General features: G+C 45.5%; 1 protein-coding gene across 3 annotated transcripts; it reads left to right on the plus strand.

The window, feature by feature from the left end:
- The first annotated feature begins 1,437 nt into the window (after nt 1-1,437).
- LOC118388231 (protein phosphatase 1 regulatory subunit 12B-like) lies at nt 1,438-11,456 on the plus strand. Of its 3 annotated transcripts, none has more exons than XM_035777076.2 (7): nt 1,442-2,365; nt 5,603-5,619; nt 5,802-5,913; nt 6,256-6,360; nt 8,969-9,028; nt 9,823-9,896; nt 10,991-11,456. In XM_035777076.2, the coding sequence occupies exons 1-6, from the start codon at nt 2,258-2,260 to the stop codon at nt 9,892-9,894; spliced, it is 474 nt and encodes a 157-aa protein (XP_035632969.1). In that variant the 5' UTR covers nt 1,442-2,257; the 3' UTR covers nt 9,895-9,896; nt 10,991-11,456. The 3 variants fall into 3 exon arrangements, with proteins under 3 accessions (XP_052382485.1, XP_035632969.1, XP_035632968.1); XM_035777075.2 differs by having other exon boundaries at nt 1,449-2,365; nt 9,823-9,873; XM_052526525.1 differs by lacking the exon at nt 9,823-9,896 and having other exon boundaries at nt 1,438-2,365.

Here is an 11,456-nt window from a genome sequence, read left to right on the forward strand (position 1 = left end):
TGTTACCTTTCATATTATGCTCATATCCCTCTCTGTAAAGTGAAGATAGTGATTATTTGTCCATAAGGTATGTATATTGTATTTATAGCATGCTGAAGCCAAAAGATATTCTTAGACAGGCACTGACCACAAACCCATCAGGGGAGCACTAATCAAAGGAAGTAGAGATTATGAGCACCAGCCAAAATGACTTCCTGTTGTTGTCATCATTTCCCTCTACCCCCACACTCTCCCCCTCTCTCCCTCTCTCCAGATCCCTTCCTACCCTCCTCTCTCTCCCCCTCTCCCCAGATTTCTCATACCCCCCTCTATCCTTCACCCCAGTTCCCCTCCTACCCCCTTCTCTCCCTCTCTCCAGATCCCCTCCTACCCCCCTTTCCCTTTCTCCAGATCACCTCCTACCCTTCTCTCTCCCCCTGTCTCCAGATTCCCTCCTATCCCCCTCTCTCCCCCTCTCTCCCTCTCTGCAGTTCCCCCATACCCCCTCTCTCCCTCTCTGCAGAGCCCGTTCCTACCCCATCTCTCCCTACTACTCCCCTCTCTCCAGATCCTCTCTCCTGCACTCTCTCTCTCTCCAGATCCCCTCCTACCCCCCTCTCTCCCTTTCTCCAGATCCCCTCCTATCCCCCTCTCTCCCCACCTCTCCCTCTCTGCAGATCCCCTCCTATCCCCCTTTCTCCAGATCCCTCCTACCCCCTCTCTCCCTTTCTCCAGATCCCTCCTACCCCCCTCTCCCCCTCTCTCCAGATCCCCTCCTACCCCTATTTCTCCAGATCCCTCCTACCCCCCTGCTCCCTCGTTCCCTCTCTCCAGATCCTCTTCTACCCCTTCTCTCCAGATCCCCTTCTACCCCTTCTCTCCAGATCCCCTTCTACCCCCTCTCTCGAGATCCCCTCCTACCCCTCTCTCTCTCTAGATCCCCTCCTACCCCCTCTCTCCAGATCCCCTCCTACCCCTTCTCTCTCCCTCTCTCCAGGTCCCCTCCTACCCCTTCTCTCCCCCTCTCTCCAGATCCCCTCCTACCCCACTCTCCAGGTCCCCTCCTACCCCGGCTCTCCATATCCCCTACTACCCCTTCTCTCCCCCTCTCTCCAGATCCCCTCCTACCCCACTCTCCAGATCCCCTCTTACCCCTTCTCTCTCCAGATCCCCTCCTACCTTTTCTCTCTCTCGAGGAAAGGATCCCCTCCTATCTCCCTCTCTGCAGATCCGCCCTCCTACCCCCTCTTTCGCTTTCTCCAGATCCCTCCTACACCCCCTCTCCCCCTTTCTCCAGATCCCTCCTACACACCCTCTCTCCCTTTCTCCAGATCCCTCCTACAGCCCCTCTCTCCCTTCTCCAGATTCCCTCCTTCCCCCCGCCCCCTCTCTCCAGATCCCTCCTACCCCCATATCTCCCTTTCTCCAGATCCCCTCCTACCCCCTGCTCCCTCTCTCCATATCCCCTCCTTCTCCCCTCTCTCCAGATGCCCTTCTACCCTCTCTCTCCCTCTCTCCAGATCCTCCCCTACTCCCCTCTCTGCAGATCCCCTCCTACCCCTCCATATCTCCCTCTCTCCAGATCCTCCCTACCCCTTCGGTCTCTCTGCTGCATCATGCACACACTAACAAGGGAATACTGGCAGCCATGTTTGTGACGCTGTGAAATTAGATTTAAAAATGACGAATTACATTTTTTTATTATCTTCATAACAAATTCCAATGTCCAACAAATCCATATTAGTCCATAGCTCAGACCAAAGGGTGATTAAAGAAAGAGGGGGAAAGAGAGACAGTGAGGCAGAAAGAGAGAGAGCGAGAGGCTGTCAGGCAGAATGAGACCCGAGAGCTTTACTTTGAAGTTTTCATTTTTGTTGAATCACCACAGTCCAGAGAGTGCTCTCATTAGCGACACTGCTGTCAAGTCCCAGGCAGTGTCCCTCCCCATACAGTCTACAGCACCGCCCAGCGCCCACCCTCTTCCTCCTCCACAGCTCCCTCCCTTTTGCTACTCACCTTCCACTCATCTCATCTCAGGATCACTCAACATCACCTGGACTAAGATCACACTCCTGACCACAGCTATTTCTGTATCATTAGAACTTTATTATTTTGATCACAATCTTGACTCTGTCCCTTCACCACCTTCATTCACATCACAGGGATTTTAACTGTGTGTCACCGGATTGTTCATGCAGTAGTCTTTTGGAATCAAGTTGGTTGGACCGGACCGTTGGACCCCACGTGAACCTCATGCAGTGGAGATTATCCTGCAGCGATGTCATCTCATCTCTCCCCCCGCAACGCAAAGGATCAGCCACGCACAAGAAAGTCATCCACTGATTCGTCTCCCGCTAAACCCTCGCCGACCTCCAGAAGCCTCAAAGTAAGAACAGATTACTTCTCTTTTCTATGGGCAATAACAAGGAGACGCCTAGGCTGCCTTTTGGAAACATTGCCATGTGTTGAAAAAAGCTGTGGATCAGATAAAATGCCATGCTTGACTTATAACTTTAACCATTAGTTTTGAGCTCTCCAGACTAGCCAAGCACTATGTTGATGTCTAATACCATAGGTGTTATGGCATACTGTTCATGATTTTAGTGGAAACCTTTGTAATTGTTTCATGAAGATTGTAGTGAGCGATGGTGATTAGCCCTCTTGAGCCAAGTGGCTTATGTGGGAGTAAATTTGACTAAAGGAATAGGAAGTTTCAGACTCAGCTGCATGGATGTAACTATTCAAATATAATTTTAAAACACATTAAACATACAAAGTGTACTCATAGCCAGACTCTCTCTCTCTCTCTCTCTCTCTCTCTCTCTCTCTCTCTGTCTCTCTCTCTCTCTCTCTCTCTCTCTCTCTCTCTCTCTCTCTCTCTCTGTCTCTCTCTGTCTCTCTCTCTCTCTCTCTCTCTCTCTCTCTCTCTCTTTATGAGGTCCAGAATCCGTCCAATACAGCCTCAGCATTTTACTCCCACGACTGGTCATATGAGTGTCAGATAACTTTTGATTTTCCATGACATCATCAGCTCCATGCAATTTTTTCACGAGGAAGAAAGTTGCCTCGGAATTTGACTGAGAGGAGTCCTGTGTAACTTAACAAAAGAGACAGCTGACATATATACAACTCAGATTGTCATTGAAGATACTTATCAGACAGGATCAACTAGATCAACTTCTTATTACAACTTCTTAAACATTTCCCTGTTTTGTTTTCCCGGTTGGCTTGTGTGCAGGAACGTGCTGAGTCTTATCCAGGGTGATATCAGGGGGACCCACTTGAACGCATGCCTCTGAAAATGTGATATATATATATATCACATTTTCTTCTTTGGAAGAGCTAGTCAGCAGACAGGAAGTCCCCCATCGGATCTAACAGAGTAGGAGGGGAGCACAAAGAAAGACTGGCCTGGTCCACAAACAACCACTAGCTCCAACATTCTGGGCACTGGTGTGAATCTGAAAGGATTCTATTGGTGTAATGATTCATCAATACAAGCCTACTAGAGAACCAGATGGACCTACAATCATATTGTTTACATCATCCAACTATTTTTGATCTACATGAAATGCCTAGGGTTTAGAAATTATAAGGGTTATTCCTGGCTGGGTTGGGTATTATAGGGGCTATTCCTGGCTGGGTTGGTCATGGTGGAAGGGTTGGGTATTATAGGGGCTATTCCTGGCTGGGTTGGTCATGGTGGAAGGGTTGGGTATTATAGGGGCTATTCCTGGCTGGGTTGGTCATGGTGGAAGGGTTAGATATTATAGGGGTTATTCCTGGCTGGGTTGGTCATGGTGGAAGGGTTGGGTATTATAGGGGCTATTCCTGGCTGGGTTGGTCATGGTGGAAGGGTTGGGTATTATAGGGGCTATTCCTGGCTGGGTTGGTCATGGTGGAAGGGTTAGATTTATTGGGGTTATTCCTGGCTGGGTCTGGTCATGGTGGAAGGGTTAGATATTATTGGGGTTATTCCTGGCTGGGTCTGGTCATGGTGGAAGGGTTAGATATTATTGGGGTTATTCCTGGCTGGGTCTGGTCATGGTGGAAGGGTTAGATATTATTGGGGTTATTCCTGGCTGGGTCTGGTCATGGTGGAAGGGTTGGGTATTATAGAGTTTATTCCTGGCTGGGTCTGGTTGTGGTGGAAGGGTTGTGGTGGAGGGGTTAAATATTGTAGGGGTTATTCCTGGCTGGGTCTGGTCATGGTGGAAGGCTTCGCTGAGGCATGTTAGACTCAGAGCAGGCCCTCTCCATCACAGCCCAACTTCTCCCAGTGCCAGATCCAAGCAGAGCTTCAGGAGGTAAGCCTTGTTAATGATAACTTACAATGGCTCCAAACACAAAGACAGACTCTTTAATAAGAGAGAGCTGACAGTGTTGACACAGACAGAGAGAGAACATCCTGAGAGCTTGTTGATGTCTGATGGGAAACATTCCTGTGTGTTTATACATGATCCTTCTAGAGCCCCTTGAACAATTCAGGTGAATTTATATCTGTCTCCATAGAGCCTTACTTGGTGTGTTATGTCTAAACACTGCAATGAGTTCTTATGCCTGTGTGTATGACCTTAAGTTTGTTTTCCAGACTTCAGTTCAAGTCTCTTTTATTCTTGAAGCAATAATAGGCGAGTGCACAAAAAACAAGAAAATATTTATGTAATCGTACATTGTTAACCAAATCAATTGACGTCAATTGAAACAATGTTTTAATGCCTTCACTCTTGCTCACTGTTGCATACCATGGCGTAAAAGCCTAAATATTTGGCTTTGAGGGCTGAACTCTTGAAATTGCCTGACAAAGTGCTTGCTCGTCATGGTTCCCTGGACACATAGAAAGCGGCACAGGCTTGAAAACGGAAGCAGGCTGTCCGCTGCAGCCTGAGAACACAGAGGTCAGGGGTTGGCCAAACACTGGAAGAGTATCACTGAGGACATTTTCTAGAGGGAATGATTATGCCTGCAGTGGAACGCATCTCCTATTCTATCCTATAGTATTGTATATTGTATTGTATCAGGAATAACCTTTTCAACTCTTCTACTGAAATAAATCCACAAGTGACTGAAGTAACAAATGCCCCGAACATTAATGCCATTGTCAACATTGCCAATTTTGCGGGAGTGTCTCTTTAAAAACAGATTCATATCCCCTGTTTCCAACCCTTCAGCAGGCAATAACCGTCAAGATTCCCAGGCTAAGCCGCTGCCATAGTTATGACCTTTTTTGGATGTGTTTAGCTTTATCTCTGCGTCTCAGTTTGCACATGTGACTGTTTCCACTGTCCTTCTCTAACTTGGCGTGAGTATGGAGTTTCATCCCAAGATGCTCTCTGCTGATATCCACATGCTTGGCTGCAGGACAGTGTGAAGGTCTTCTGTTAGCCTTCTATGAGAGTTCAGAACTAGGGCCATGGGGTTTTCCTGGCCACGTGAGCTGAAATGTCAAAATGTAATTACAGCACATAATATTTATGCATACAGGACACAAAGGCCTTTTACAAAGTGCTCATCTTCACAGCTCTGCTGTCGGAAGACATTACACCTCAGTGTTGCAGATCATCCAAAACTACTCATGTTCTATGCATTTTGTAAGTGACATATCTTCTCTGTTTGTTTTCAGCATGAAAGAGTGTCCAGGTAAGATGCTCTCAACTCAATTAACTTCATCAAAAGACACTGAAACATATCCTAACAGCCATTGGTCACTCAGGCCTAGATTGCAACTGATTGTTATTACAATTAGGGTCAAAGGTACATTGGTGGTTCAGCTCTGACACAGTGCAGTAGATTCAGGTTCAGCTGTGCAATCTTACCCTCAGACTGGACTCGTCTGGTGCTTACGACCGAGAGGCCTATGACGCTCGAAGGGAAAACAGAATGGCAGCGCGGAAAAAAGCAGAGGAGGAGGCAGGGTGCACTGACTATAAGAAGGTAACCTGTAACTTGGAAAAATTACCGTAGTTTGCTAATGTTCTGTTATAAATCTGTTATGTCATGATAATGACATTGTTTTGTAGCCCTTATGACTCTGGGTTCAAGTACTGTGTAACCCAAAATGGTATTACATGGTATTTCATTGCACTGTTGAGAGGTAGTTCACAAGTAAGCATTTCATTTCACTGTTTACATCCTGCTGTATCCTGGGTATGTGACAAATAAACTTTGGTTTGAATTGGAGATCAGGCTACATGAAAAACACAACTGGTTGATAACCTAAGTCAAATTATGTGGCATGTTATGATGTTCTGGGTCTGAGTTTGCTGTGCATCACAGATGTACGAGGAGGCCTTGTCTACCAATGAGAGACTCAAGTCCAGGCTGCAGGGCAGCAAACAGGAGCTGGTATTGGTGCAGACTCAGCTGGAGAGAGTGACACAGGTGATTATCCCCAACTGGTATTCATCCACCACACAAAATAGTTCCCCAACAAACAGTCATTGTAAACACATTTTTAAAAAAAAATGTTCCTCAACCAGTGGCTGACTTGGGCAGGAGCTCACTGGAGCTGTGTACCGGCACCTAAAATGTTCTACTGCTTGAGCTACCGTTCCTCTTATAGAATATTAGCTCAAAAGTATTGTGGCACTTCTGCACCTAAATCTACAGTAAACAGCACCGGCACTCAAAATTAGTACCGGAACCTATTTCAGTCCAAGTCAAGCCAACAAACCATCATCCTAAACATCAAACGAAACTGCAGAAATCAGATGAAGAGTCTAATGAAGAAGTACAGTGCATTCGGAAAGTATTCAGATCACTTGACTTTTTCCACATTTTGTTACGTTACAGCCTTATTCTAAAATGGATTAAATACACGTTTCCTCATCAATCTGCACACAATACGCCACAATGCCAAAGCAAAAACAGGTTTTAGAAAATTTTGCAAATGTATACAAATTATAAAACAAACCTTATTTACATAAGTATTCAGACCCTTTGCCATGAGACTCAAAATTTTACTTAGCTGTATCCGGTTTCCATTGATCATTCTTGAGATGTTTCAACAACTTGATTAGAGTCCACCTGTGGTAAATTCAACTGATTGGACATGATTTAGAAAGGAAAACACCTGTCTATATAAGGTCACAGAGTTGACAGTGCATGTCAGAACAAAAACCATGCCATAAGGTCCAAGGAATTGTCCGTAGAGCTCAGAGACAGGATTGTGTTATTTTTTTCACCTTTATTTAACCAGGTAGGCTAGTTGAGAACACCTTTATTTAACCAGGTAGGCTAGTTGAGAACACCTTTATTTAACCAGGTAGGCTAGTTGAGAACAAGTTCTCATTTGCAACTGCGACCTGGCCAAGATAAAGCATAGCAATTCGACACATACAAAAACACAGAGTTACACATGGAATAAACAAAATATAGTCAATAATACAGTATAACAAAAGAAAACAAAAAGTCTATATACAGTGAGTGCAATAAATAGGCCATGGTGGCGAAGTAATTACAATATAGCAATTAAACACTGGAATGGTAGATGTGCAGAAGATGAATGTGCAAGTGGAGATACTGGGGTGCAAAGCAGCAGGTGGCGAAGTAATTACAATATAGCAATTAAACACTGGAATGGTAGATGTGCAGAAGATGTTGTGTGTTGAGGCACAGATCTGGGGAAGGGTAACAAAACATTTCTGCAGCATTGAAGGTCCACAAGAACACAGTAGCCTCCATCATTGTTAAATGGAAGAATTTGGAACCACCAAGACTGTTCCTAGAGCTGGCCGTCAGGCCAAACTGAGCAATCGGGGGAGAAGGGCCTTGGTCATGGAGGTGACCAAGAACCCGATGGTCACTCTGACAGACCTCCAGAGTTCCTCTGTGGAGATGGGAGAACATTCCAGAAGGACAACCATCTCTGCAGCACTCCATCAATCAAGTCTTTATGGTAGAGTGGCCAGATGGAAGCCGCTCCTCAGTAAAAGGCACAAGACAGCCCACTTTGAGTTTGCCAAAAGGCACTTAAAGACTCTTAGACCATGAGAAACAAGATTCTCTGGTCTGATGAAACCAAGATTGAACTCTTTGGCCTGAATGCCAAGTGTAACATCTGGAGGAAACTTGGCACCATCCCTACAATGAAGCATGGAGGTGGCAGCATCATGCTGTGGGGATGTTTTTCAGCGGCAGGGACTGGGAGACTAGTCAGGATCGAGGGAAAGCTGAATAGAGCGAAGTACAGAGAGATCCTTGATGAAAACCTGCTCCAGAGTACTCAGGACCTCAGATAGGGGCGAAGATTCACCTTCCAAAAGGACAACGACCCTAAGCACACAACCAAGACAATGCAGTAGTCTCTGAATGTCCTCGAGTAGCCCAGCCAGAGCCCAGACTTGAACCCGATCAAACAGCTCTAGAGAGACCTAAAAATTGCTGTGCATCCTGACATACCTTGGGAGGATCTGCAGAGAAGAATGGGAGAAACTTGTCAAATACAGGTGTGTCAAGCTTGTAGCGTCATACTCAAGAAGACTTGAGGCTGTAATGCTTCATCAAAGTACCGTTTTGTCGCTATGGGGTATTGTGTGTAGATTGATAAGGTAAAAAACAAACATTTTAATACATTTTAGACGAAGGCTGTAACGTAAAAAATGTGTAAAAAGTCAAGGGGTCTGAATACTTTCCGAATGCACTGTATGTGTCTGTTTGTGCAATTTTATTGCTTATCATTGTGATTTCCAGTGTACAGTTCTTGTCAAATTCATGGTGGAATAACTCTTCCATATCCTACTGCAATGACCACTGCACAATACAATCAGGAAAGTTGCAGGAGTGTGAAGAATGTGACAGGTTATGCAAGGAAGATGCATTGGCTGATTCCAGAGATAAATGCTTGGGAGGTATTATTTGTGAAGTACGGTAGTATGCTTGTGAGGTGACCATGATTGTTTTCAAAGGTATATATGAGAAATGTCTGCCGGCTTCAGGGATTGCGCTCTTCTCATTGTCCCCATTTTAACCATGGGCTTTTGCATTGCAGAGAAAGATAACCATGACTGAAAGGTCCAATGAAAGGTCCATGCTTGAGACAGAAAAACGGGTGAGATCCTTATGTCACTGAATGTTTGCTTATGCACTTTTAACTTCTCTCTTGGCCTTGTACAGCATATCTATTCATTCTATGTTATTTTAATAGCTCATAGGTCCAGTCATGGTAAGGCTGGTAGTCACATCATGTTCAGTCTCACTGTGACATGTCTCCTCTCCTCTCTGGGAGCCTCATCATGTTCAGTCTCACTGTGACATGTCTCCTCTCCTCTCCTCTCTGGGAGCCTCATCATGTTCAGTCTCACTGTGACATGTCTCCTCTCCTCTCTGGGAGCCTCATCATGTTCAGTCTCACTGTGACATGTCTCCTCTCCTCTCTGGGAGCCTCATCATGTTCAGTCTCACTGTGACATGTCTCCTCTCCTCTCTGGGAACCTCATCATGTTCAGTCTCACTGTGACATGTCTCCTCTCCTCTCCTCTCTGGGAGCCTCATCATGTTCAGTCTCACTGTGACATGTCTCCTCTCCTCTCTGGGAGCCTCATCATGTTCAGTCTCACTGTGACATGTCTCCTCTCCTCTCTGGGAGCCTCATCATGTTCAGTCTCACTGTGACATGTCTCCTCTCCTCTCTGGGAGCCTCATCATGTTCAGTCTCACTGTGACATGTCTCCTCTCCTCTCTGGGAGCCTCATCATGTTCAGTCTCACTGTGACATGTCTCCTCTCCTCTCTGGGAGCCTCATCATGTTCAGTCTCCACCATTGTGACATGTCTCCTCTCCTCTCTGGGAGCCTCATCATGTTCAGTCTCCACCATTGTGACATGTCTCCTCTCCTCTCTGTAGGAAACGCGTGTCCTGCAGAAGAAGATATCAGACATGGAAGATGAAGTGAAGGTATCTGTCCAGTTGCAATAATGGTGAATTTCCTGAATTGATACTGAGAGATGTTCAAGGTCTGACCAATTTGGGGTCGTTTTCTTGTGGCTTAATGCCAGTTCTTGTACTTCTTGAGAACCTCTCCAATAGACTAAACCTAGCCACAGCAGAGACAGAACATATTTCCAAAACATAGTCTCCGCAGGAGGCCGAGCCATCACAAAGTTGCCCTGCAGATAGACAGAGCAAGCTGCTGAACAGGGAATATCCCTCTGGGACGTGCCTTGGTACTGTAGTGTGTCTGTCTCAAACGACACCCTGTTCCCTTAAAAACACACTGCTTTCTGGTCAAATGTGCCATTAGCGATGCAGCCCGAGTCTCAAGCCAGCAGTGACAAAGCATACATGGTGTGTGGTGTGGTATTCTAAGCTGACATCATTTGCCACCATTATGTAATCATTATGCTCCGTTGGCTGTGAAATGTGTGAGTGCATTGATTTATATTCATGGCATGAGTACACCATTGGTATTCCTCCATAATCACTACTGCCACAAGCATCTGCTGTGTTCCATACAGGAGGGTACAGACAACAACCATTTGTTGTCTCTGAATGAGAGGTCTCAATAAAGATGGAACACTAAACTGAAAATAGACAATCTTGTGGGAGAACATTACATGTTCAGTTGACTCGGAGGAGAGGTTGGTGATGAGTGTCGTTGTCATTTGTTCTGTGAATCAAACTTGAACTGGATTTGCTTCACCCTAACCCCAACCCTATTCCGAAACATAACCCTAATCCCAACCATAACCCCAACCCTAATCATAACCACAACCCCAACTAACCCCTAACCCTAATCCCAACCATAACCCCTAACCCCAACCATAATCCCTAATCTCAACCCTAACCCCTAAATTTAACCATAACCACAACCCTAATCCCAACTCTAACCTCTACCATATCCCCAACCCTAAACCCAACCATAACCATAACTCCAACCCTAACCTTAACCCTAACCATAACCCTAACCTTAACCCCAACCCTAACCCCAAACCAAACCTTAACCCTAACCCCAACCATAACCCCAACTCCAACCATAACCCTCTGTCTGCGTGTTGTCTGCTGTCCTCCACAGGTCCAGACAGAGCTGAAGAATGAGAACCAGAGACTGAAGGACGAGAACGGAGCCTTAATCCGGGTCATCAGTAAACTGTCTAAGTGAGAAGAAGAGGAAAAGGAAGAGAGCAGGGGATGATACAGCTTTATTTCCCATGTTTACACCCACTTCTCCAACCCCACCACTCCCACCAACACCCCCACCAACACCAGTAGTCTTCACACGCAGTTTGCATATTTGCACATTTTTTGTATTAATTTATGGATTGTTATAATGCATAATTTTATAATCACAGCACATAATAATACAGTATGAATGTCTGCAAATGTTTAATCTATAAACTGATGTAACGGGTTATATATTATCACGTTTTGTATCACTATGTGACATTTGAAATGTTTTTTTGTTTGTTTTGTTTACTCCATCACATGAACAGTCTCCTACGCCTTGTATAAGTTATTTATAAAGATTTTCTATGCTGCAA

Source organism: Oncorhynchus keta, chromosome 10, assembly GCF_023373465.1.
Source record: "Oncorhynchus keta strain PuntledgeMale-10-30-2019 chromosome 10, Oket_V2, whole genome shotgun sequence".
Lineage (NCBI taxonomy): Eukaryota > Metazoa > Chordata > Actinopteri > Salmoniformes > Salmonidae > Oncorhynchus > Oncorhynchus keta.